Source organism: Phacochoerus africanus, chromosome 5 (assembly GCF_016906955.1).
Source record: "Phacochoerus africanus isolate WHEZ1 chromosome 5, ROS_Pafr_v1, whole genome shotgun sequence".
Taxonomy (NCBI): Eukaryota; Metazoa; Chordata; class Mammalia; order Artiodactyla; family Suidae; genus Phacochoerus; species Phacochoerus africanus.
In genome coordinates, this window is record NC_062548.1 from 16,203,222 (window position 1) to 16,230,590 (window position 27,369).

At 44.4% G+C, this 27,369-nt stretch overlaps 1 protein-coding gene across 3 annotated transcripts in view; it reads left to right on the forward strand.

The window, feature by feature from the left end:
• GALNT17 (polypeptide N-acetylgalactosaminyltransferase 17) overlaps positions 1-27,369 on the forward strand; it is a 428,086-nt gene that overhangs the window by 134,160 nt on the left and 266,557 nt on the right. For all 3 annotated transcript variants that reach the window (XM_047779921.1, XM_047779920.1, XM_047779919.1), the window contains exon 2: positions 23,072-23,255. In XM_047779921.1, coding sequence (XP_047635877.1) covers positions 23,072-23,255 — 184 coding nt within the window. The remainder of the gene's footprint in view (positions 1-23,071; positions 23,256-27,369) is intronic.

The following is a 27,369-nucleotide window of genomic DNA, read 5'->3' on the forward strand; positions in this document are numbered from 1 at the left end:
AATGCATTTGACTTTTTGGTCTGGCTTCTTTAACTTAGCATAATATTTTCAAGGTTCGTCCACATTGTAGCATGTTTCACTGCTACATTCCTTTTCTTTCTTTCTTTTTTTTTTTTAACTATCACCTTTGATGGTCTGAGTATCTCATAGGTACAAAATAAGTATCTATGCTCTTGAGAATTATATCTGCAAGGAACACACCAGATGAGATCGGGTTCTGCTTTCAGGTCGGTGCGGCGGTGAACAGGAACGCACCAAAGAGCTCAAGTCTTTAGGCAAAATGACTGGTAGGAGGCGAGAAATACACATTGACTTCCTGGTGCTGATGAGGTCGTTGTCCCTCAAAGCCTTCACTATGAAGTGGGAGTAATATTGCTTGTCCTCCCCCCCTTTTAAAAATTCTTTTTTAGTTGAGGTGTCATTGGTGTGTGACGTTATGTTAATTTCCGCTGTACCACCTAATTATTCAGTATGCGTATGCATTGTGAAATGATCGTCCATTCCTTTTTGTGGCTGAAAACGTTCCATGTTATGGATGTGCCCATTTTGTGTATGTATTCATGATGGATATGTGAGCTATCTCCACTTTTTGGCTGTGATGAATGATGCTTCTGTGAACGTTTTTATGGGCTAAACGTTTCATTTTTCTGGAGTCAGTCGAGGAGTGGCTTTCCTGGGTCATATGGTAACTCTCTGTTTAAACTTGGGGGAACTGTAAAAGCATCTTCAAAAATGGCCATATCATTGTCTAAGAGTGTCCTTTACTCTTTGAGCCTCTACTGTTGGCTGAGCACTGTGCTGTTCTCTTGGTGTGTGTCTTTCCTGTGAGCTTATAGTCATTCTTTCTTCTTCACAGGATCAGAAACGGAGGCTCTGAGTGTTTAAGACAGAGAGAGCGTGAGCACTCCGGTTATTGTTAAATGACCAAGTCTAGGGCCTCCCCTAAGACTGAACCCCAAAGTCCTGCCCCAGGGCTTGGTGAGGGGTTACTCGAAACCAGCCTGCGTCAGATAATGCAACAAGCCAGGCATGGTGTCCAGTGCAGTGGTGGGGGCACTGCAGAGTAACCAGCCTTTCTGCTGTATCTGCAGCTGGAACCAGGGCAGAAGTCAAGGGAGCCCAAGAGCCTCTCAGACTGGGCTGGATCCCTGGAGGACACCATGGACCAGGACAAGAAGGAGGACAGAATGGGCTGGGCTGGGTCCCTGGAGCCCCTCTGGTTGGGAGCAGCTGGACATTCTCAAGGCCAGCTGTCTGCAAGATCTGTTGCCTCTGGCCACTCCCACCTGTACCTGTCTCAGTTCAGGAAGCCATAATTTCATTTCTCAGCTATTTATTGTTCTCTCAGTTTGTGATTTTTACCTCGATCATCGTTATTTGTGAAATACGGAGGGTTACAAGTAAAGACATCCCAAGTTAAACAGCTCCTCCAGGCCGAATTAAATGAGCGCCGTGTAACCTGGGCTCCTCCTCTGGAGGAAGGACAGGCTAGTGCTGCCACCCACACCTGCACACCTGGGCAGGTGTTTGCCTCACACCTCCCAAATGTTCTGGCCCTGACCTGGGATGAGCAACTACTTGCTGGGGAGAGTGGCCTAGAAGCCAGAGAGAAGAGTGTTGGAGACACTCTTTCCATGTCCATTTCGCTGCAGCTTTTTGGAAGTGGAAACTGGCATTTCAGTGTTGGGGCCTCTTGGAATGGACCTGTTCTGTAGGTCATTCATCCGTCCAAGGCATCCAGATCTTCTCAAGCCAAGAGCAATGAATTCATAGATTATTTCCCTGAACACTAGCCATCAAGGTTATTTTCTAAGAGGTGGAGAATGACCGGGGCATGGAAGTGCGTGTGGTTTTTTTGGGGTCTGTTGCATCCACTTTCGTCACTCCTTAGTGAAATCTGCAAACCTTCACCTGCGTAAAGCTTCAGTCTTCAGGCTGAGCTGGGCAGGTCTACCCACTATGAGAGACAGGAGTCTGTTTCCCTATGGAGTATTTTCCTCTCGGGTGCCTCTTTGTTTTCTTCTAGCAAGGGAAGAAACCAAAGTTACATGGAGCAGGAAGTAAGTAGCATGGGAGGTGAATTGGGAAAGAGTGAAGATGGAGAAACCATCCTGGTCTGAGGATGCCTTGAGCACGGGGGGGGGGGGGGGGGGGGGGTCCTGGTGACCTGACAGCACTGGGCTCTGGGGGATCGGCTTTTTCTGTGTCTTCCTAGGCAGAATTAAGACCCAGGTTTGGAAGATACCACGCTGATGCTGATGTTGCCTCTATGTAGAGAACATTTAAAATGAGCCCCGTGGAGGTTGCTGTTTGGGGGGCTCACTGTGGGTTTGTACCGCTGGAGGCATTTATTCTGAGGCTAGACTCCATCCTGGCACTGGTGTGGAGGATGTGTACTGCATTAGATCAAGGGCAGAGTGGCTCTGGATGATCCTGAGCATGTAGGTTTCTGTGCATTTGATCAGTCTGTATTTATTGGATGGGGGGCACTATTATTGTAGCTGCTGAATTCATCAATTCTTCAAGAAGCTGGATTTTACCACTTCTCCATCTAGTGGATACCTCCTAAGCTAGTGTTTATGTCGCTGTACCTGGGCCCTCCCAGAGAAAGACGGGTTTTGCCTCTTACTTCCCTTTGTCTGGTTTCTGGTGTTTGAATCGGGTGTTGAGAGACCTCGTGGTTTCTTGCACAACCTCTGGAAGAAAATATGTTGATTTGTCGATATGGTCACGTTATTCCACAGTCTGCGTTTACTGACGGATGTGCTTTCTTGCTGTGTCCTCATTCTGTCACATATGTTTTCACACTGAAGCTGCAGAGCAAGGGGCATGGAATCTGAGAGCTCTGAGGGGTCTCGGGTACTCTTCAGTCATGTCCCTGCTTTACACGTGTGAGCTCTGTGGCCCTGGGGTCTACAGAACTGTATCCCACATGTGCCAAGCTTTATTTTTTCTGTTGGGGTAATTGCTTTTCCATAATGATCCCTAGAGGAGAAGCATCATGTGTCTCTGCTCTCTTTTCCAGCCGATTCCTTGGAAGAGCTGCCCGGACCTGCTGCCTTCATCACTTCACCTCTTGTTCTCTCTCAAACTTACTCTTGGCTTTGATTCCCTGACACTTGTTCTGCAAAATTCATGGATGCCCAGTCCAAGAGTCAGTTCTCAGACCCCATCATTTCCAGGGGTTCTGTCTACATACCTCTCGGTTTTTCTCTCTTGGTTCTTCTCTTTTTGGTCCTCAGGATTCAGGCTTCCATTTCTCTGTGTATCTTTGTTGCCTAGGTGACTCCTCGAGGACCACGTCTTTAAAGGGAATTGAGTGAATCCCAATTTTGTATCTCCAGACCTGACTTCATCCCATATCATAGCCTTGATATCTCCGTTTGGATGTCTTCTAAGTACCTCCAATTGAATATGTATATCCCACCCAAACTCTTGATTCTGTCACTCCACCTCACACCCCATATCCTCCCTGACGGCTCCCCCCCGCCCCGCTTCTCCATCTCCGTCAATGGCACCAACGTCCAGCCTTCTTCACTACTCAGGCCAGAGATGTGAAAGGGAGCTCCCTTTCTCTCCTATGTCTTCAGTTATGCTGAGGGTTGGCTGATCTGGGCTGAGTTCAGCTGGGCTCAATTTTTAGCTGCACGTTGGATCCAGCTGTTCACATGTCTCTCATCCTCCTTGGACTGGTAAGCCACCCAAAGCACGTTGTCATGATGATACCAAGACAAAGAGGCTAAGACTAACAGTACAAGCACCTTTCAAACCTCCGCTCATGTCACAGCCACTAGTCCCTGTTGGCCAAAGCCAGTCTCACGGCCAAGCCCAAAGTTAGGGATGGGGAATTACACTCTCCCTAGCCAGATGGTCTTCCAGGGGTGTGCAGGGCTGGGAGCGGATATTTGCTGAACAAAAATCTAAGGTATCACCTCTGGGAAGGGCTTACAAGAAAAGAGGAAATTTCCTTATAAGTAAATGGAATCTTGGTAATAGGGTATTTTTGTGAGGAACTGAATATGTGATTTTTAAACTTGTGGTGCTTTTGAAAGGCTCTTTGAGAATTAAGTATTTTGTGTTCAGGTTCTAATAATTACTTAGGGATGATGGTGGTGGTAATGGTGACATTGGTGACGGTGACGTTGGTGTTGGGTGTGTGTGTGTGTGTGTGTGTGTGTGTAAGGAAGATGATACTAATGATTTGGGTGGGGCGAAGGAAAGAGCAGCATTTTCCCAGGGTGCTGCTTTTTTGTTTGTCTTACTCTTCCTTATCCCTCTCCTGAGTTCATAACTTACCTTCTGTGATATGATCATTGTTGTCATAGGTGGATCTACAGATATTATTTTAAAGTGCTATGCTTTTTGCAGAATTTGGTGAAGTTGGTGTTGCTTTTTTTTTTTTTTTTTTTTTGCTTTTTTAGGGCTGCACCTGTGCCATATGGAAGTTCCCAGGCTAGAGGTCCAATCGGAGCTGCAGCTGCCAGCCTACGTCACAGCCACAGCAACACTGGGATCTGAGCTGCATCTGTGACCTACACCACAGCTCATGGCAACGCCAGATCCTTAACCCTCTAAGCGAGGCCAGGGATCAAACCCGTGTCCTCATGGATCCTAGTCGGGTTCGTTAACCACTGAGCTACAAAGGGAACTCCGTGGTGTTACTGTCCTTTGCTGCCCTCTCTCCCTCCCCTTTAACTTCTCTCACTAGGAATAAAATCCTAAGAGGGCTCGGGGCATGAGAAGGGCAGAGAGGAATTTCCCCTGAAAGCCACTGGGGCTGGCTGGTGCTGCGTGAGTGTGGCAGGTGGCCTGATCTGCAGTGTCTTGTGTGCATTTGATGCCAGCAGATTTCTTAGGTTGTGGCAGCCGGCTTTTCTTCAATTCAGCACATTTCCTGCCTAGCCCTAGGTCAGCTTTATTTTCCTTTGTGTAGTTTTGTAAGCGATGTGAGGCTAAGTGACACAATTAACCTGTGTAGCCAGCATCTTTCTTCCATCTGCTCCAAGCAATCCTGACAATTGCCAAACTCGTCTTTTCTTTATTCTGTTAGGAATATTGTTTTCACCTACACACTCAGGCGTTTGAATCAGCCAGAGCCTGGGCCGGGCCAGACACGTGTTTATCACCCTCCACACACAAGGGGAGGTTTATGCCAATGTTTGCTTGGCACTGAGAATGGGATTCAGGCCTTTTTGATCTTTCTCATCACAGTGGCATGAAATCAGAGAGTCGCTAAGGCATGCTTGGCAGCCTGATATATGGAGACCCAGGTTCTAGACTCAACACTGACGCCTTTCCATCACCTAAAGAACATTCTTCATCGTTGCTGGGCCTCCCTTTTCTGGTGCACTGAATGTGGATGGGGCTAGTCTTAGGATCAAATTAAATAATCTTTGTAGAAGGATTCCGGGAAGTCTAAAGTTCATAATACGTGTAAGACATGTCGTTTCGAATAAAAGTGCAGTTTGAAAATTTATAGACAGTTTGTTCCAAAAGTACTTCAAGCACATAGCAATGATTCATATCTCTTGGAACTGCGAAGGCTGCATGAACAGTTTGGTTAATGGGAGAAAATATACTTCCAGGATTCTGGCTTCGGGGGTGGGAGAGCACATGGCCAGAGACGTATTAGTCATCATTTTGTCTTCCAGGACAGAGTCCAGGAGTGGAGGGCCATCTGTTATGGACGGAATATTTGTGTTCCCCACCCCCCAAATTCATATGTGGCAGCCCTAACCCCAAGGAAATGGCATTCGGAGGTGGGGACTTTTGAGAATTAAATAGGATTAGATGAGATCAGGAGGGTTGAGTCCCTAGGATGGAGGTAACGTCCTTGCAGGAGGGAAAGATAACAGTTTGCTCTCTCTCCATGTAAGGACACAGCAAGAAGGCAGCTGTCTTGAGACAGCTCACCAAAAACTTCACCCAAGACCCTCACCGAAAAACCCCATCTGCAGGCACCCTAGTGTTGCACTCCCCAGGCACCCTAATCTTGGACTCCCCAACCTCCAGAGCTGTGAGAAATTAACGTCTGTTGTTGAAGCCACTTGGTCTTTAGTATTTGGTTAGAGTAGCCTGAGCAGACTAAGACATCAGGGAAAATTTGAAAACATGGTCATGTCGAGATGGCTGAAGGAATGGATGTGTTTAGTTAGGAAAAATGAAAAAATGAGGACAGGTTGTGATGATGTTTTGAAATATCTGAAACTTACTTTCGGAAGTGTAATTATTTGCATGATAGATGTAGAGGAGAGAAGACCATTGGCTAGAAGAAACCAAGCTACACATTTTTAAAAAAATTCAATTGATTTAAATCAGAAAAAAAAAAAAACCCACAAAAAAGTGGAAACAGTTCACTTATTTCTCCCACCGCCTAACCTCTGCCTCTGGCAGTCACCAGTCTGTTCTCTGTATTTATATGCTTGATATATATAAAAGATTCCATGTATAAGACATATCTTATGATATTTGTCTTATTTATTTCACTTACCATAATGCCCTCAAGGTCCATCATGTTGTTGTAACTGGCAAGATTTCATTCTTCTTTTTTTATGGCTTTTTTTTAGTGTGTGTGTGTGTGTGTGTGTGTGTGTGTGTTGTTGTTGTTGTTGTTGTTGTTGTGTGTGTTTGGGTGGTATATATACATTTACCACAGTTTCTTTAGCCACTCAGCCATTGATGGACACTTAGGTTGTTTTCATGTCTCAGGTGTTGGAAATAATGCTGCAGTGAACAGGAGGGTGCTGACATCTTTTCAAATTAGTATTTTCATTTTTTTTTTCAGATCAATACCCAGAAATGGAATTGCTGAATCATGTGGTAGTTCTCTTTTTAATTTTTTTTGAAGACCCTCCATACTGTTTTCTATAGTGGCTGTACCAATTTGTATTCCCACCAACAGTGAACATGGGTTCCCTTTTCTCTACATCATTGCCAACGCTTGTTATTTCTAGTTTTGTTTTGTGTTGTTTTTGATAATAGCTACTGTAACAGGTGTGAGGTTGATAATGTCATTCTGGTTTTGGATTTGCATTTTCCCTATGACTAATGAAGTAACGTATCTTTTCATGTACCTGTTGGCCATCTGAGTGCCTTCTTTGGAAACATACCTTTTCAGATCTTCTGCCCATTTTTTAATAAGTTTTTTAGCTATTGAGTTATGTGCGTTCTTTAGATATTTTGATATGAGCCCCTTATTTGATACATGATTTGCAGATAATTTCTCCCATTCGGTAGGAGGTCTTTCATTTTGTTGACAACTCCTTCCCCAGGCAAGGGAAGTTTTTGGCCATAATTTCTTCAAGTAAGATTTCTGCCCCTTTCTCTCTCTTTTCTTCTTGGAGTCTTATAATGCAAATGTTGGTTGATTTGATGTTGTCCCCTAAGTTGCTTAAGTTATCTTTTCTTTTTTCATTCCTTTTGCCCTGTCATTGGGTGTTTCACTGCCTTGTCTTTGAGGTGACTAAGTCTTTCTTCTATTTCATCTAATCAGTTATGGAACTCCACTAGTATATTTTTTCAGTGTAGTTATTGTATTCCTCAGGTATGTGGCTTCTATTTGCTACTTTCTTTTTTAAAGTTTTATTGTAGTTGATTTACAATGTTGTGATAATTTTAGTTGATTTACAATGTTGTGAAAATTTCTGCTGTACAAAAAGTGATTCAGTTATACATATACACATAGCCACTTTTTTCAGATTCTTTTCCCATATAGGTTATTACAGAATATTAAGTAGAGTTCCCTGTGCTATACAGCCAGTTCCTGTTGACCAGCCATTCCATGTACAATAGTGTACATATGCTGATCCCAAACCCCCACCATCCCTACCTCCACCTGTCCCCTTTGGTAACCATAAGTTTGTTTTTGAAGGCTATGAGTCTGTTTCTGTTTTATAAATAAGTTCATTTGTAACATTTTTTAGATTCCGCATGTAAGTGGTATCATATGATACTTGTTTTTCTCTGTCTGTTTTACCTCACCTAGTATGATAATCTCTAGTTCTATCCGTGTTGCTGCAAATGGCATTATTTCATTCTTTTTAATGGCTAATATTCCATTGTATGTAGGCCTCTTTGGTACTTTCTAACTTTCCATCTCTTTGCTTCAGTTCTCATTGTGTTCATTCCTGCTCTTCCCCAGTTTGGTGACCTCCTTTATGAGTGTTACTTTGAACTCTTTATCAAGTAAATTACTTGCTTCCATTTCATTAGGGTTGTTTTTTTTTTTTTTTTTTCCTGAGGTTTTATCTTGTTCTTTCATTTAGAGTGATTCCTATCGTTCTTCATTTTGTGTGACTTTCTGTTTTGGGGTTGCTCTACAGTAGATCCAACAATCACCTCTTCCAGTCTTGGTCTCCTGTAGGAGATGAACCTTGCCATTCAACCCTGCCTAAGCTCTTGACTGTCTCTCAAACCTTTGTGCTTGTCCAAGCAGCCTGTTTTATTTTTAATAGCTCCCACTAGTTGAGGATGCACCAAGACCTCTCAGTGTCCCAGAGGGGAGCACTTCAGTACCTAGATTCAGGCTGACTGCAAGCCAGATCCTCAGGCATCAGCTTTTAAAAGTATGCAGATATACACAGTCAAGCATAAACTCTGGCACTGCAAGCATAAACTCTGATAGCTCCCAGAGCCAGGTGATCTGGAGGTGTCTGTGGGTGGCAGTTACAAAACCTGGGGCTCCAGATGAGTGTATAAGCTCTTTTTTTGGGGTGATACCAGGGAGCTATAGCAAGGCAGAGGGAGAATACCAAGATAGCATCCACAGCCTGCATTCCTTGAGGTCAGCTTTGTAGGCCACTAAATGTGTGTCAGTCCCAAAGCCTGCTCCTCAGGTTAAAGCTCTAGGACAAGCAAAAGGGACTCTTCACAGGAAGACTTGCGGGGGGGGGATGTGCCTCAGTGTGCTGTCTGTGCAGCACCCTGGGATGGTAGCCTGCCAAGAACCTTCTCTCTGATTCCACACTCTGGGGGACCCAGTAACACAATCCCCCCTCCCTGCCCTAGTCACCAAAGCCAGGCAATCAAGGGATACCCCCTGGGTGGCGGCTGCAAAAATAGGGACACCAGACAGAAAAACTAGGGCACCAGACACCTGTGAGGCTCCCCTACAGGAAACACGGGCTCTCTAGGGCAGAGCAGAGGATGAGTATGAGGATAGCCTGCCCTCTGAAGTCTCTAGAAGGGATTACAATCAGCCCTTCAGGAAACACGGATGCATGTCTAATTAGATGCTTTCCCCTCAGGCCATCGTCCTAATGATTGGTGACTAGTCTTCCTTCACAGGGAGACAGATGCCTCTTACTGCACCTAGGGGTGGTAGCTGTTTGAGAACTCTTTCTTCATTGTTTACAGCCCTGGGGGACCCACACACATAAGCCCCTCTGGCCTTCAGAACCAGGAGATCAAGTGACACCCCCTGGATGGCAGCCACAAAAATTGGGGCACCAGATGGGTGTAAAAGCACTCTTCTGGTGGATGCTGGTGCTTTAGGGCAGAGGGAGGGCGTCAAGTTGGCGACCGCCAGTCTCAGTACCCAAGATGGTGCCATCAAGCTCCTAGATGTGTATTCAACTAGACACCTACCCCCTGCAACCAACACGTTGAGCCTCCTCCACTTGAGGTCTAGATGCCATCAGCTGCCTTTTAGCTGGGCTCCAGGAAGGGCAAGTCTGAGCTCATGAGCCTTTAAGAGCTGATTCTCAGATTGCTTCAGTTTTGTAGGTTCCAGGATGCAAGCCCTATTGATTTTCAAAGTTAGATGTGGAATTCCCATCATAGCTCAGTGGTTAACGAATCCGATTGGGAACCATGAGGTTGCAGGTTCGATCCCTGGCCTCGCTCAGTGGGTTAAGGATCCAGCGTTGCTGTGACCGCAGATGGGGCTCGGATCTGGAGTTGCTGTGGCTGTGGTGTAGGCTGGTGGCTACAGCTCCAATTCAACCTCTAGCCTGGGAACTTCCATATGCCGTGGTGCAGCCCTAGATAAAAAAGACAAACAAACAAACAAAAAACCCCCAAACAAAGTTACATGTTTGAGAGCTCCTCTCTCACATGTGTATCTTAAATGTTGGGATGCCCGGTGTGGGGCTCCAACCCTTCGCTCCTGTAAGCGAAGCTCTGAGTTTTGAGTTGTCACCTCACTGTGGGTCCCTGTGCCAGGGATGGGTTTTATGGTGAGACTGTGTACCAGCCCCTCCTACCTGCTTCAAGATGGGTCTCTCCTCATTTGCCCAACATGTAGCTGTTTTTCAGACAGCCTTCAATTTTTTTACAGAGGAAGTTTTTCTGGATGTAGCTGTCAACTCCATGTGTCCATGGGAGTAGGTGAACTTAGGACCTTCCTGTAGTCCTGTCTTGAACCGGAAGTCCAAGCTAAATGTTTTCAAGATTGGATCTAGTTGAGCTCTAAACTGGGAATGCCCTCCCCAGCAAGGTGGTGCGTTCATTATTCCTGGAGGAACCCAGTCAAACAGGGTGGCCATCTCTCTGGAATTCTTGCTGTTGATGGGGCAGGGTGGTGGGGGAAGTTGAGCTCTCCTTCCTTTCAGCCCCCGAGTGTGTGTTGGACCCCAGGTGTACTATTTATCTTAGACTTAGAGAATGGTTTGTGCAGTTCTCTTTCACCAGGAAGCACCCGATGCAGTTGAAACCTTATGATTTCACTGAAGATACTAAGACTAGTGTAACCTTTGGGCAGCATGTCCAGGAAGCACTGAGGATACAAGGCAGGAAATGTCAAAATCACCATAATAATGCAGATGTCAACAGATGCCGAGATCATGATACTAATAAATGAACTGGGGAATCAATGATGCTTTGACATGAGTTCATGAAGCAGTCAGTGTTTGCCCATGTCTGGCATGTCCCCAGGAGATTGCTGTATCAACACTAGAACACGGTAATGTATTTGGCCAGCCCAGCTTAGAATGCACTGACTCATTTATTCACTCGCTTTGCTCATTCACCCGTCTGTTCATGAGTACACCATGTACGAGACGCTTGCTATGTGCCAGACAATCTGTAAGACACAGAGGTGTTCTATTTGCGAGGGACCTGTGCTCTTGCGAGTGACTGGTCAAGGACACCTGTAATATGATATGAGCAATGCTGTGGTTGACTAGCATTTTCTGGACTAGCTTTTCTGTTCCATTGATTCGCCAGTCGGGGAGCAGCATCTGACTTTCCGGGTTGTGTTGAATAGCAGGGGTGACTGGCAGGGGGGGGGCAGTGGCTGTTGAGAAGCAGCAGAAGAAGGTGGGGTAGCTAAAAGCATGCAACAGAGAGGGAGGTGGGGAATGAAGCTGGGCAAGGAGTCAGCTAGTGAGCCCCTTTGTCTATTATACAGCAATGTTTGGAATTTTTTTTTTCCCATAGGCAGCAGGAATACCCTGATGCATTATAAGCAAGCAGTGGTCAGATTTGCATGTTAGAAGGCTCACGCTGGAAGACGGTGTTAGGAGATGACTGCAGTAACTCAAGAAGAAATGACTTGAGTTACTGCATTTCGAAGATACATGAGAACTAGCACCAGGGGTCATTGGAGTAATGAATTTAAACTATTATAGCAGGAGGAGGGATAAATTTGGAGTTTGGGATTAAAATATATATACTTCTCTATATAAAGTAGATAACCAACAAGGACCTACTGTATAGCACAGGGAACTGTACTCAATATCTTGTAATAACCTATAATAGAAGAGAATGTAGAGAAAGAATATATATACATATAGACAGAGAGGTATTATGGCTGAATCACTTTGCTATGCACCTGAAACTAACACCACATGTAAATCAACTACATTTCCATAAAAAGGTTTTAAAAGTATAGGATTTATAATAAAATATACAGATCATCCCTTTTAGAAAGAACAAAAAATGCTATAGTTAGACAAAGTGAATATATCCATATATATCTAGCACACATTTATGTAATTAACATATATGTTTAACATTAATATTGTATATATGTAATACCAAAGTGTTTAGTATAGTGCTTTATATCTAATGAACCTCTGTGAATAAAACTAACATTTGTATCCAAAAACAGTGCTTCTGGGAGTTCCTGTCGTGGTGCAGCAGAAACAAATCTGACCAGGAACCATGAGGTTGCGGGTTCGATCCCTGGCCTTGCTCAGTGGGTTAAAGGAGCCAGCATTGCTGTGAACTGTGGTGTAGGTCAAAGATGCGGCTCGGATCTGGTGTTGCTGTGGCTGTGGTGTAGGCCGGCGGCTACAGCTCCAATGCGACCCCTAGCCTGGGAACCTCCATAGACCATGGGTGTGGCCCTAAAAAGACAAAAGACAAAAAAAAGAAAAGAAAAGAAAAGAAAGAGAGAAAGAGAAACAGTGCTTCCTTTCTCTCTTTTGGCAGTATTTCCGGACTAGCTTTTCTGTTCCATTGATTCGCCTGTCATTTCTTGTTTCATTCTCTCACTATCTTAATCATTAGAGCTTTGCAGTGTGTTAACTAGTTGGTCAATCCCTTTGTGGCTCTTCCTCACCCTTTTCCCAGGTGTCCTCCTGGTTTATCTCCGTTTTCACGCTGGCTTCCCCTGAAGGCCCCCTCGCTCCCCCCAGTGTCTGTGGAATTCCAGGCATCAGCCTAGAATTACTGCTCACTTACTAAGCTTATGGCTGTGACTTCCTGATTGTCTGTAGGTTTCATCCGCTTCCAAATGCTTTGGCATCACGTGGGATGTGCCTGGGCTTCTGGGACTCCCAGGAGGCGCTGGGGCCCCTGTAGAGACCCCCTGACACACACGTGGCCCGTGGAAGGCCTGTGTGTGTATGTGCGTGGCTTGCTCCACCCTGGGCTGAGGCTGCTGAGATGACGAGGAGCTTTATGAGCTGACAAGACACCAGACCGCATCGTCCTGCAATCTCTTTCTGTTCTGGAGTTTGTGCCTCTGTTGTAAGTCCTGTCCTTATTTCTGCAAGAATGATGCTGGTTATCTGTAAACTCATAAGTTTAAACTGTAACCCTGGAGAAAATTACGTCCTGGGTTGTAGGAGGGGAGGTGGAGAGGCCGCTGGGAGTTAATTTACAACCATGGCTCTTTATTTTTGCTGCCACTGTGGAGCCTTCGTCTTCTGGACCAGTCGGAGGACAGGTGGGCAGAGTGATTTATTCTTGCCAAGCGGTTATCAAGCCAGGGCACCTCGGGGTTCCTGGGCTCTGTGTAGAATTAGCTGAAGCTGCTCCCCCATCCACACGAGGTACCCTGCGGAAAGTCAGTGTTGACTTGACTGCTCTAGGAGGCAGTTATTTTTATTTCTTAATGGAGTGGAAGTTATTTTTGTTACTTAATGTTTGGAGAGTTGGGTGACTATCTGAGAAATATATAAACGTATTTCTTATGTTTAGAGCCTCACCTCCCAGCATCTATGTAAAATTTCCTTCCAGTCGCCATGACACTTTGTTATTGCTTTATTTCTATTTTTTTTTTTTTGGCTTTTTAGGGCCCAACCTGCGGCATATGGACGTTCCCAGGCAAGGGGTCAAATTGGAGCTGTAGCTGCTGGCCTACACCACAGCCACAGCAACGCCAGATCCAAGCCGAGTCTGTGACCTACACCACAGCTCATGGCAACGCCAGATCCTTAATCCACTGAGTGAGGCCAGGGGTGGAACCTGCATCCTCATGGATGCTAATCAGATTAGTTTCCGCTGAGCCACGATGGGAACTCTTGCTTTATTCTAAATATCTGATAGCACAACTCCCCCTCCCCCCATTTTTCTTCTTTAAAAATAAATGTCTAAGTTTTATCACCTCTGTGTTCTTCTGGGATAATTTAATTTAGTTGAATTTAATTTTTTTTTTGGTCTGTACCTGCATCATGCGGAAGTTCCTGGGCTAGGGATCAAACCTGCGCCACAGTAGCAACCCTGGGCCACTGCCAGGTCCTTAACCTTCTGCTCCACAAGGGAACTCCCTCTTCTGGGTTAATTTTAGAACCTTTTGTTGCGTGTCAGAAAAAAAAGTTCCACTTGGAATTACATTAAACTCCTACATTAAAAAAAAAAACAGTGATACCTTCTTAACATTCTGGCTTCTAATTAAAAAACATGTCTTTCTCTGCCAGTATATGTCTCATTTTATCCATTTCATCATGGTTTGTAATTGTCTTCTCATTGGTTCAAATTACGTCTAAGTGTACTGCAGTATTTGTTGCTTTTACAAATAGAAGTTTTTTTTATTATATATTCAGGTTGGTTATGACCAGAATACAAAACACTATCAGCCCGGGATCCTTTCTACACTCCAGCCAGGTCTCCAGACTGAGGGGGGCCTCACCCCCTACCTCCTGTCTTTCCTTTCCTGGAAGCACTTACATCCCTGGCATGGCCGTCTCCAAGGTCACCAGGGCCCTTTTCACTGCCAAACCAAATGGCCTTTTCCAGGCTTGATTTCCCTGTGACATTCATCAGCATAGGCTCTGTTCCTTATGAATATAAATACCCTATAATATGTAGTCTTAATTCTTTTTTCTCTTCTCTTAGTAGATGTTTTTCTCATGGATAACTAATTTTCTTTCTCGACATCACCGTCACACATGACTCCAAGTTCAAGCTCCAGATCTTCTCTCTATTCATCTATACACGTAACTGCTTTTTTTTTTTTTTTTTTTCTTTTTAGGGCTGCACTTGCAGCATATGGAAGTTCCCCGGCTAGGGGTCAAGTCAGAGCCGCAGCTGCCGGCCTATGTCACAACCACAGCAATACCAGATCTGAGCCGTATCTGCCCCTTATGCCGAAATTGTGGCAACATGGGGTCCTTAACCCACTGTGCTAGACCAGGGATCAAACCCGCATCCTCATGGATACTAGTCAGGTTCTCAACCCACTGAGCCACAACAGGCACTCCCACTTAACCATTTTAAGACCTTTCTGTGGGTCAGGCACTGGGGTGACCATAGCTCTGCCCTTAGGGAGAGCACCTAGACATGGTACCATAGAGAAATCTTCTCACAGGGACAGGTAAGATGCTGTATCTATCAGATCCCAGCAGGAAACAGATGGCACCTTGAGAAGAGGTGATTGAAGAGCTTTTAGCAAATCATTGACAAAGTTCTGGCCAGGGTTAAGGGAAATCAGCAAGATGGGGTGAATGACTCCAAGGCTTTCAACAGAGGAGGAGGCTGTTGCCATGCCAAGGCCTGGAGGGACAGGTTCACAGGACACAGCATTAGCTGTAACCCTCTCCTAGCCTAACCCTGGGAGAGGTCTGCCTGAACGCAGCTGAGCCATAGAAGAGTGCAGCCTCTACCAGACCACTGCCTGGTCCAGGGGGAGATGGGGAATAGATACCCCAGTCTCTGTCTCTTCCCATCCATCAGCCTCCTCAGTGGAGCTCCTGCTGGTTAAACTCAACACAAAGCCAGAAGGCAATGCCTTTTTTTTTTTTTTTTTGCTTTTTAGGGACGCTGTGGCATATGGAAATTTCCAGGCTAAGGGTTGAGTCTAAGCTGCAGCCGCTAGCCTACACCACAGCCACAGCAACACCACAGCCACAGCAACACCAGATCCAAGCCTTGTCTGCGACCTACACCACAGCTCACGGCAGCACTGGATCTTTAACCCACTGCGCAAGGCCAGGGATCGAACCTGCAACCTCATGGTTCCTAGTTGGCTTCATTTCCGGTGTGCCACAATGGGACCTCCCACAGGGCAATGCCTTGGTGCTGTGTATATAGATCTGTCTGCCAGGGCATGAAACAGAGACCAAGGGTGGAGAGAAACATGAAGCCTATTCAGTAAAGTTGCTATGGGATGGCCGACCTTGATTTGTTCCTCCTTCTTCTTTCTCTTCAACGTCTTGCCTAATAGCTTGGCTCTGCAGTCTTTGGCCACGATAACCCAGGAGGCAGTGCCGAGTCCTCTCAGGCCTGGGGCCCAGCAGCCGCCCCCTTCTCTTCTCTCTTTCCCTCTCAGCCTCCTTCTTCCTTTTGCCGATGGCAACCTCTGTGCCTTCAAGTTCACGTCGGTCTGCAGTGGCCTCCATAGTTTCTGGCCAAAAAACAAAGGACGATTTCAGAAAACAAGGTTCCCTGGGTGCTGGAATCATCCTGACTTGCTCCAGTGGCATCTTTTCCCAGCCCAGCTCAGTGAAGACCAACTCGAATCTTGTTGGTGAACTTGAACTCTTATTTATCGTTGCCAGCATTTTATAGGGCCTGCTAAGTAAACACATTAAAATGCCAATGAAAATTTTTGCTGCTTTGTTGAACCTTTCTGGCAGATTCAATTGGGGGGAAAATGGGAGCACACGGACCACAAAATATATAATTTACAGTTGTCACATTGCACTCTGAGGAATGCTCTTTATTGAGGCTGCCAAGGGGGTGCCTTTCATGATGGAAGAAATAATGCCTCGGAAAGGGAAAAACATCTCACTGGGAGGTGTCATTCCCTGTGTGTCCTTGGTAGGATTAGCTCGCATGCCTGGTCTTAATTTCTATGCCATTTGGTAATAAATTCCCTCCCAGGCCCCTCTGCCCTCATTGAAAAGGCTGCCCCGGGAGCGTGCTGGGCAAACACAGCTGATACGCATTTTAGCTCCGAGGTGGCGTTTAATGACCTGGGGTTGGAAGCTGTCTATTTAGACTGGACAAAAGAAATGCTGTATCGTCAAGGGGAGAAAAAGATGTGCACAGATGAAATAAGAGGAAGAATCAGATGTTTGCCACTGAAGCTGCTGAGTTAAGTTGAAGGTCAATTCTGCCCCGTTCTAGCAGCCTCCCTTCTTGACCCTTGGGCTCCATGCTGGCGAGAAAACTGCACGAAAGCTGAATTTGCGGCTTTCAAGAAAAGGCTGCAAATATTGGAGAGGGATAAGGGAAACCCAGGGTGAATGAGCAAAAGCACCCTTAACAAGGAGAAAAATCCACTGCCAGTAGACTCCTTATTATCTTTTAAAATCATGTAATATTTGGAGTTCCACTGTGGCTCAGGGGGTTAAGGACCCAGCATTGTGTCCATGAAGATGCAGGTTCAGTGCCTGGCCTTGCTCAGTGGGTTAGGGATCCAGTGGTACCATGAGCTGTGGTATATTTATACACACACACACGGAATTGCCTTTGCAGTGGCGCTGGTGTAGACTGACAGGTGCAGCTCTGATTTGACCCCTAGTCTGGGAGCTTCCATTTGCCTCAGGTTCGGCCTTAAAATATATGTGTGTGTGTATATATATATATATGTATATATATATAAAATACTTGATAGCTGTGTTGTTCTGATTTCGACAGAAATGCAAACATCTTCCTGATCCCCTCAAAATATTGGAGTCACTGTATCCACTATGATGAATAGATAAGTCCTTCCTGAGGGAGCATATACTTCCCATTGCCCCCCTTTTGTCCAGTCTCACTGAGGTTACTCTCCCACCTCTTTTGTTTTTTTTTCAGTTTCTCTCCCTCCTTCCCTCCTTCCTTCCTTTCCTCTTTCCTTCTCCTGTCTCTCTCCATCACTCCTTGTACTGCTTTCTTCCTTGCTGTCTTTCTTTTGTATGTGTGGATGTGTCATTATTTTTTGTCTTCTGTTTATTGTTGACGTCTTTGGGTTCCTCTCTTCTTTTTCTTTTTTCTTTTCTTTCTTTTCTTTCTTTTTTTTTTTTTTTGTTGTTGTTGTTGCTATTTCTTGGGCCGCTCCCGCGGCCTATGGAGGTTCCCAGGCTAGGGGTCGAATCGGAGCTGTAGCCACCGGCCTACGCCAGAGCCACAGCAACGCGGGATCCGAGCCGCGTCTGCAACCTACACCACAGCTCACGGCAACGCCGGATCGTTAACCCACTGAGCAAGGGCAGGGACCGAACCCGCAACCTCATGGTTCCTAGTCAGATTCGTTAACCACTGCACCACGACGGGAACTCCCCTCTCTTCTTTTTCTAATTCCTCGGGTTAGGTGCTTACCTTATTAAGTATTAGTATCTCTCCTCCCTCCCCCACCCAGTATAGGCATTTATATAATTCCTTCCAAGTATTGCATTACCACTTTCCACAAGTTTTGAGATGTACTGTTTCATGGTTTATCAGTTTTATGTATCTTTTAATGGCAATCTGCTTAATTATTCGACTCACATTTCTTTAGACATCTTTTAAAATTGCCAAAAGGGATGACTCCTCTGTGGTATTTTTAATTATTGGCTCCTGTTTTTTCCTTGCCTTATGTTCAGAAATGATCTGTAAGATAGGTAGAGACTTGCTTTTGCCTGTCAATTGTTTAAATGTGCCCTATACTCTTGTAGAGACTATGCACTTATTGGAAAGTCATGTGCCGGGTCCCTGAGGTCAAACTTGTTAACTTGGTTGTTCACTTCTGCTGTATCCTTGCTAAATTTTTGTCCTCCTAATCTGTTCAGAACTCAGAGATGTGTCCGTATTTCCCACTATGATTGTGCATTGGTTAGTTTCTTGTAATGTGGTCAATTTTTGTTTTAGGTAATTTGAAGCTATGTTGCTAGGTGCTTAGTAATTTATACTTTTTAAGAGCTTTCTGGTGGATTGTTACTTTTATGCTTATGTAATGACCGTATTTATCCCCATAAAGCTGTTTTCCCTAAAGTCTGTTTTATCTGATGTTTATAGAGCTATTCTAGCTTTCTTTTGGTAAGTATATTCATGGTATATATTTCCTCTATCCGTTTCCACTTCGGTTTTTTTTGATATTCATTGTATTAGTTTCACGGGGTTACTATCATAAATTACCATAATCTCGGTGGTTTAAAATCACAGAAATGTATTCTCTCACAGTTCCGGAGGCTAGAAGTCTGAAATCAAGGTGTTGGCCAGGTCATACTTTCTCTGAAGGCACTAGGGAAGAATCCTCCCTTGCCTCCTCCTAGCTTCTGGGAGTTGCTAGCAATCCTGGCATTCCTTGGCTTGTAGCTGCATCTGTCACCCTCTGCCTATGTTGTCAAATGGACTTCTTCCCTCCATGTGTTGCTTCTTCTATGTCCAGATGTCTCTCTCCTTATGAGGACAGTAATAATATAAATTTGATTACATATGCAAAGACCCATTTCTTTTTTTTTTGTCTTTTGTCTTTGTTGTTGTTGTTGTTGTTGTTGTTGTTGCTATTTCTTGGGCCGCTCCCGCGGCATATGGAGGTTCCCAGGCTAGGGGTCGAATCGGAGCTGTAGCCACCGGCCTACGCCAGAGCCACAGCAACGCGGGATCCGAGCCGCGTCTGCAACCTACACCACAGCTCACGGCAACGCCGGATCATTAACCCACTGAGCAAGGGCAGGGACCAAACCCGCAACCTCATGGTTCCTAGTCGGATTCGTTAACCACTGCGCCACGACGGGAACTCCCAAAGACCCATTTCTAAATAAGATTATATTTACAGGTTCGGGATAGGCAGGGGACCACTGTTCATAATTTAAGGCATACAGAAGTCTTAGATTCTGTGCATGTTTGAGTTCTAAAACCCCAGCCTTTGGTTAATGAGCAATCTTGCTTCATCCCCTCCTCCACCCCATTGCGGCAGATACAGTCTCAACTTTGATTCTAACTTACCTCTGGGAGTTTCCTTTTCTTTCTTGCAAGCTCAGATTTGCATTTACATTACTTAAAAATTTTATTCAGCTTTTCTAGGTATTTTACTGGAGAGTTTTCATGTTGTTTTAAGCCTTCCATCTTGCTAGAAATAGAATCGTCTGTCACACGTGGGTTTTTAAAAATAGCTTTTTGAGATATTTTCCACATCTTATCATTCATCCACTTAAAGTATACAATTTAGTGGCTTTTAGTATATTCACAAAGTTGTGCAAACATCACCACAATCTAATTCCAGACCATTTCCGTCACCCAAAAAGACACGCATGAGCAGTTATGTCCCACTTCCTCCCGAAATATCCTCCACTCTCAGCAGATACACATCGACTTTCCATCTCTATAGATTTATCGTCTCAGATAAGTAGAATCATTTAACGTTTCCTGACAAGCCTTATTTTCTTGGCATAACATTTTCAAAGTTCCTTCCTGTTGTAGAACGTATTGCTATAGACAGCCCCTGACTTTCCAACGGGTCACCTTGGGATTTTTTGACTTGATGATGCCGCAAAAGTGATGTGCATTCCTTAGAAACTGTACTTCAGATTCCGATCTTTTCCTGGGCTAGCAATATTCAGTACAGTCCACCCTCGTGATGCTGGGCAGTGGCAGCCGGCCTCCGCTCCCAGGCAGCCACGTGATCAGGGTGGCGAGGGCAAACAGCTGATACACGAAAACCCTTCTGTACCCATGCAACCATTCTGTTTTTCACTTTCTGTACAGTATTCAATTAAATCACATGAGATAGTCAAGGCTTTATTTTTTATTATAAAGCGCATGCTTTGTGTTAGTTTTGCCCAGCTGTAGGCTAACGTGAGTGTTCTGAGCATGCTTAAGGTAGGCTAGGCTGAACTAGAATGTTCAGTATAGGTGTATTAAAGGCATTTTCAGGGAGTTCCTGTTGTGGCTTAGCAGGCGAAGAAATCCATATAGTATCCATGCGGATGTGAGCGCAGCGCAACCCCTGGCCTCGCGCGGTAGCTTAAGGATCGGGTGTTGCCTTGAGCTGTGGTGTGGGTTGCAGAAGCGGCTCAGATCCGGTGTTGCTGTGGCTGTGGTGTAGGCCGGCAGCTGCAGCTCCGATTCGACCCCTAGCCTGGGAACTTCCATATGCCGCTGGTGTAGCAGTAAAAAGAAAAAAAAATGCATTTACAACTTACGATATTTTTCAACTTATGATGCGTGTATCAGGACATAACCCTTTTGTGAGTTGAGGAAGATCTGAACTTCGTTCTTTTTTTATTGCCAGATGATAGCACATCGTATATCCATACCACATTTTGTTTTTTTTTTCCCTATCAGTTGTTAGACATTTAGCAAATATAAGTAATCCTCCTGGGAATATTTGTGGACAAGTTTCTTGTGTGGGCTTATCTTTTTCTCTCTCGGGCATATACCTAAAAATGGAATTACTGGGTCATAAGGTAAAACTATGCTCAGCATTTTGAAGAACTGCCAAATTCTTTTCCAGAATAGCTGCACCATTTTACATTCCCACTAGTAATATTTTGTTGTAAGTGATTCTAAAACGCAACACTGGTGTTTGTACTTGACGTGAGCGCAGTGAAGGTGATGTTATCAGAATGGTTGTTGCACATGGATGTGAGATGAGAGACGAAAGACCAGGAGACAGGTAGGAAGTGTAGGAGTAACCTTGTTCTCAGTTGATGGTGCCTCTGGTGGGATGGTGGTGGCAGGAAAGATGCCAGGGTTCCTAAGAGCACAGTGGGCAGGGAAAATGATTCTCAGGTAGAAAAACGACGTTCCCTTGAGACCAACCCTGAGATGCCTGCTCAACCTTTGCTTTTTTGTCTTTTTTTTTTTTTTTCAGGGCCATACCCATGGCATATGGAGGTTCCCAGGCTAGGAGTCGAATCGGAGCTGTCGCTGCCGGCCTACATTGAAGCCACAGCAATGCCAGATCTGAGCTCTATCTGTGACCTACACAGATGCTTCACCCACTGAGTGAGGCCCGGGATCGAACCTGCATCCTCATGGATGCTAGTCAGATTCTTTTCTGCTGAGCCACAGTGGGAGCTCCTGCTTTTTGATCTTATGTCTTGGAAAATAAATTTCTGTTTTCAGAGAAGCAGGAAAGGGAATATGAGTTTTGCTATTATGGGATGGAGGACCAGCCTGTGACTAACAGGCCTTTGACTTGCCTGAAGATGCCTTCCTAGGAGTTAGGGGTCCTCCTAGGCTCTGTGGGCTGCTGCTGCTGCTTATATCTCTGGTCCAGGGTCTTCCTGCCAATGCAACAGTGAGACTTTTGTGGATACAGTTGTGTGTGTGTGTGTGTGTGTGTGTGTATGTGTACCTACACATGCACACCTGAGGATACACAGAGTAGCTTGAGTGTTGAAATAGCCAAAGAAATTGAGAGCCTTTAACAGCCAAAGTTTTCAAGCCAAGAAAGTAAAACCTCCCATAACCGTAGGATTTAAAAATTGCCCATCAAGCTGTTTATCGTATAATGGAACAATAGGTATAAAGCTGCCACCATCCTGGGAACGTGCAATTGCTCAGTGAGGCTTGTTACCGAGGCCTCCCACTCTGCTTGGCACGGTTATCACCCGCATGGGTTTTTCTTCTCTGTGATTTACTCTCATTTTGCATTTGCTCTAGCCATTTAGATGAGATTTAAACAAAACCATTAGGTAAAGAACGGTGTCAGGTGGTTACGCACTTTAAACTCATGACAGAATCAACCTGTACATTATTCTGTGTTCAAATGAAGCGAAAACACCTGCAGTTTGGCCGTTCTTTGTTACTGGCTTTTTTTTTTTTTTTTTTGGTCTTTCTGTCTTCTTAGAGCTGCACCGGCGGCATATGAAGGTTCCCAGGCTAGGGGTCGAATCAGAGCTATAGCCACCGGCCTACACCACAGCCACAGTAACAAGGGATCCAGGTCTTGTCTGCAACCTACACCACAGCTCTCGGCAACGCCGGATCGTTAACCCACTGAGCAAGGGCAGGGACCGAACCCGCAACCTCATGGTTCCTAGTCGGATTCGTTAACCACTGCGCCACGACGGGAACTCCCTGTTACCGGCTATTCTTATCCAGCATTGTACCAGGTGTCTCTTGGACTATCTGGAATGTGGTAATGGCTCATGAAGAAGGGAAAGTGGGCAGGAATGATAAGCCTAGTTCTGTCCCACTTTGGGCCCCTTTCTTGGTCCACATGCCTCCTGGTTTGGACAATCTCTCCTTTTTCTAGACTTCCATCTACCCCAGGTCCCAAAAGGAGAGGAAGGTTCTTCACAGGGAAGAACTTAAGTTCTTAAACCTTAAGTGCTTCAATCTTAAGCCTACAACTCATAGTTGCTTTGACCTTCCTCTCTGCTTAAATGTGCTCAGTGCATATTCCTGATACTGATAAATTGAGAATGTTTTTTGTTTTTTTTTTTCCCCCCCGCCATGGGTAATGTTAAACTTTCCACTGAAGCTATATGAGTGGCAAGTCCTGGTTTGGTGGTTTTCAAATAATTCTTTCCTCCCCGCCTCCTTTTTCTAGGTTTATCCAAATCCCTTGGGCTCATTGAAGGTTATGGTGGACGGGGCAAAGGGGGCCTTCCTGCTACCCTTTCCCCGGCTGAAGAAGAGAAAGCCAAGGGACCCCATGAGAAGTATGGCTACAATTCCTACCTCAGTGAAAAAATTTCACTGGATCGTTCCATTCCGGATTACCGTCCCACCAAGTAAGTTCCGATTCGGTCATTCCCAGGAGCTTGCTTCATCAGGTGACGGGCCCTCGACCCATGTCTGGGACATTTGCTCATGTTATTTGTAACTAGTGCAGGGGTTTTTCATCTCATTAGTCTCCTCTGTCATCAATAAATAGTACTGTTGATTGTGAACATTTAGACAGCTACGTAAACATTTTTAATTTTTATAAAAGTCATCCTGAAACAGGTAGAAAGGTCCTCCATACAAAAAAAAAATTTAGCATGATCATGGTATTGTGGGTTATGATTTTCCTTTTTTTCCCCTTTTTTTAAATGGTTTTTATTTTTTCCATTATCGTTGGTTTACAGGGTTCTGTCCATTTTCTACTGTCCAGCAAAGTGACCCAGTCACACATGCATATACACATTCTTTCTCTCACATTATCCTCCATCGTGCACCATCACAAGTGACTAGATAGAGTTCCCAGAGCTCTGCGAAGGCTCTCATTGCTTATTCATTCCAAACGCAATCATTTGCATCTGTTAACCTCAGACTCCCAGTCCCTCCCCCTCCCTCCCCCACCCCCTGGTTTAAAAAATTCTGTCAATTTCTGCTGTACAGCAAAGTGACCCAATCATTCATATATATATATATATATACACACACACATATATATATACACACATATATATATATGCACACACATATATATATGCTTTTTCTCACAGTATCTTCCATCATGTTCAATAAAAAATATTTTAAGTAAAAATTTAAAAAATCACCATGATGTCATTACCTAGTGACGGTGACTGGTAGCAATCTTAGTAATCTTGTCTTCGAGTCTATTTTTGAAACAGATGATGAGCATATATTTCATTTACCCTTACATAAGTGAAATAACATTTTTCATGTGCGTCTTCTGACCTTATTACTTATGATCATTATTTCCAGTGTTGGAAATTGAGGCTGTTCTCACTTTTTCATCATTATAAATAACCCTTTGATGACTGTGTCCCTACTCAAATCTTCCTGTATATTGATTTGATGTTTACTTTCTTAATATACGCTTCTAAAGGAATAAGCCTTAGAGGACATCGTAGGAACATTTCTGGAGGCTTTCAACACATTCAGTGACGTTTTCCTCCAGAAAGTTCGTAGCAGTTTCTACTCCTATTGGGATTTTACTAGACCCGTGCCAGACTGGGTCCTAGCATTTAAATAATACTTTCCCGGAGTTCCCATTGTGGTTCAGGAATTCCCACTGTGGCTCAGGGGTTAATGAACCTGACTAGCATCCATGAGGACTTGGGTTTGATCCTTGGCCTCGCTCAGTGGGTTAAGGATCCGGCATTGCCGTGAGCTGTGGTGTAGGTCACAGATGTGGCTCTGGTCTGGTGTTGCAGCTACAGCTCCAATTCGACCCTAGCCTGGGAACTTCCATAAACCATGGGTGCTGCCCTAAAAAGACAAAGACCAAAAATAATGATAATAATAATAGTAAAATAAATAAATAGTGCTTTTCCCAGCTGATAAGTGAGAAGGTACATCCTATGGTTGTTCCAACTTAAAATTTTTGCTTGAGATTCTTACCTTTTAAACAGTTTGTTCGCATTTTGGTTGGTCTGTGCAAGCTCTTTGTTCTCTGTGCTCAGATTTAAGAATTATTTGTTTTCTCCTTGTGAAAGAGGGAAGATTGGTGGTAAAAAAATCAAGATGCTAGGGGGAAAAAAATCCTATTTTCTAGGCAGTAGTCCTCCCTGGCTTCTCATCCAGATTCTTCATCTTCTGTTAGATTTGTAGTGTCTCTCTTTTTCCATTGAGAGTGTGCCCTTGCTTAGAGCAGATTATTTCTTTTTCAAATGGATTTTGTACAAATCAGTTAAGTATCCTGGTTACTGAGAAAAATAGATTCAAGATAAAGAAAATTATCTTAAATGGATTTGAAATTGCAGCATTAGCTGAGAAACCTGTTAAATCTCTCTCTCTGCCTAATAAGCGTATATTCATTTTGAATCACTAGGAAAACATACATCACCCCTGTTGGAAGCTAGTTTGTGTTCCTGGACTTTTGCTCTCAAAAACATCTGGCTGTTTTCATTTCCTGGTGCTCTCTGATTAGCCTTTCTTATTTGGACGTTGGCAAATAAACAGAGCCGTGGTTTTTTTTTTTTTTTTTTTTTTTTTTTGTATTCCGGTGAAAGTGAAGAAGCTTCCAGCATGGAGCTTAGCGGAAGTGGATCCGTCGAATGAATATTAGCAAGCAACTATTGTGTGCCAATAGTTTTCCCCGTGCTAGAGGCAGAACAGCCCTCACCTACCTACTTCTTGTCCAGGAGGGAGATAGATGTGTAGGCAGATCACCCTGGCACCTGTGGTCTCTGTGAGTGTGTCTGGCCAGAGACACACACACACACACAGTATGTACAGGGAGGACCTGGGAAGGTTTCCTGCTCGAGAGGATGTGTCAGCTTAATCGTAAAGGCCGATTAAGAGATGGAAAATTAAAGAGAGGAGAGGGATAAAGGCAAGTAGGTAGGGGAACAGAAAGGACAGTGTTGGGTGCGCCCAGGGAAGAAAGTGCGGCTCTGTCGTGTAGCGTGGTGGCTTGACTGTACCACTTAGATCTGGTCCACCCGAAGCTTTACTAGGAAGATGTAAAGGGCTAGAGAGGATGGAAGCCTCTAAGGGACGAAAACAGGCTCTGACAGCAGGGAAGAAACACCTGTAAAGTTTTGGAAGATGGAAGAGGGTGGATGAGTGGTAACTGACGTAGCAAACTGGATGCGGCTGAGACTCCACCTCCTCCATATGATGGGAAGTGATGGGAAGGCAGAATAACATTGCTGAGTCACACCCTAGAAGCCCAGAGGCTCAGGAATGGGAGTTTCTGGGTATTTTGATGGCGGGGAGGTAGATTTGAATAGAAAGATCATAGCTGTGTCCCTAGATCCGTTCTCCAACTTTACACAGCCCAAGACTGCCCTTCTCTACCTGGTGGAATGTGGGTGAGTTTATTCTCTGTAGAAGGTGGATGCGGAGCTTTAGTTCATAAGATGACAGAGGATAGGGCTGTGTCCTAAATGGGGACACCTTTGGCCTCAGTACCTCCCAAGGCTTTCACACTGCTGTAGTCAAGAGTTTGAAGAATCCTCTCTAAGGAAACGATCCAACCTAAGAAAAAGGCCCCTAGATCTGATGATTCTGCCTTCTTCCTTGGAATATCTGGAATCTGCTCATTAAACATTACCAAGGCTCTAACCATCTACACAGAACTGGTCTTACTCTAAAACAATAAAGGAGACCCAGGTCCCTAGACATTTCAGGAGAACCTCTGTTCTAAAAGGCCTTAGCAACAACAGCAGCAACAGTAACAACAACTGAAAAGGCATTTGGAGGAAACAGACACTAACAAACTTTAAAAGTAATAATTAATGTCATACAGAGTTCTTGGAATGTTTTGTTTTATTCACCAAGTGCTATGTTAAAGTAATAATCAGAGAATCAAAAAGAAATCCTGGAAGTTAAAAATAGTTAAAAATAGGATAGAAATAAATAATTCAATGAAAGTTAGATAAATAACCCTTTATGCAAAAAACAAAAAGGAAGATAGCACTGAGGAAATCTTCTGAAAGATTGAAAAAAAGGAAAACTAGGAGAGAAAATATTAAAAAGGGATTAGATCATTTCAGCAGGTTCAACACCAGCTAATGGGAATATCAGAAAGAGAACAGAGGAAAGCGAGAAGAAAATGATTAAGTAAATGATACCAGAAAATTTCCCAGGACTATATGACATGAGCTTTCAGCTAGAAGATGCCACCCAGTGCCTACCTGATAAATGGGAAGAAAAAGAAATTAAACCCACATCCAGAAATGTAGATGTAAAATTTCAGAACAGCTTTTGGATGACGAGAAAGTCCTAAAAACTTCCACCAAAAAAAAAAAAATGTGTATCACATCTAGTTGGTGTTGAATTTCTCAGTAGCAACATTAAAAACTAGACAAGTTGAAAACGTTATTTTCAACTTAGAGTTCTGTAGTCAGCCACAGAAAACTTGGTGCCAAGAGCAAGCATAGAATAAATACATGACGTTTATATAGTGTCTCAACAGTTTTACCTTCCCCTCATTCCCTGTTTTCAGGGAAC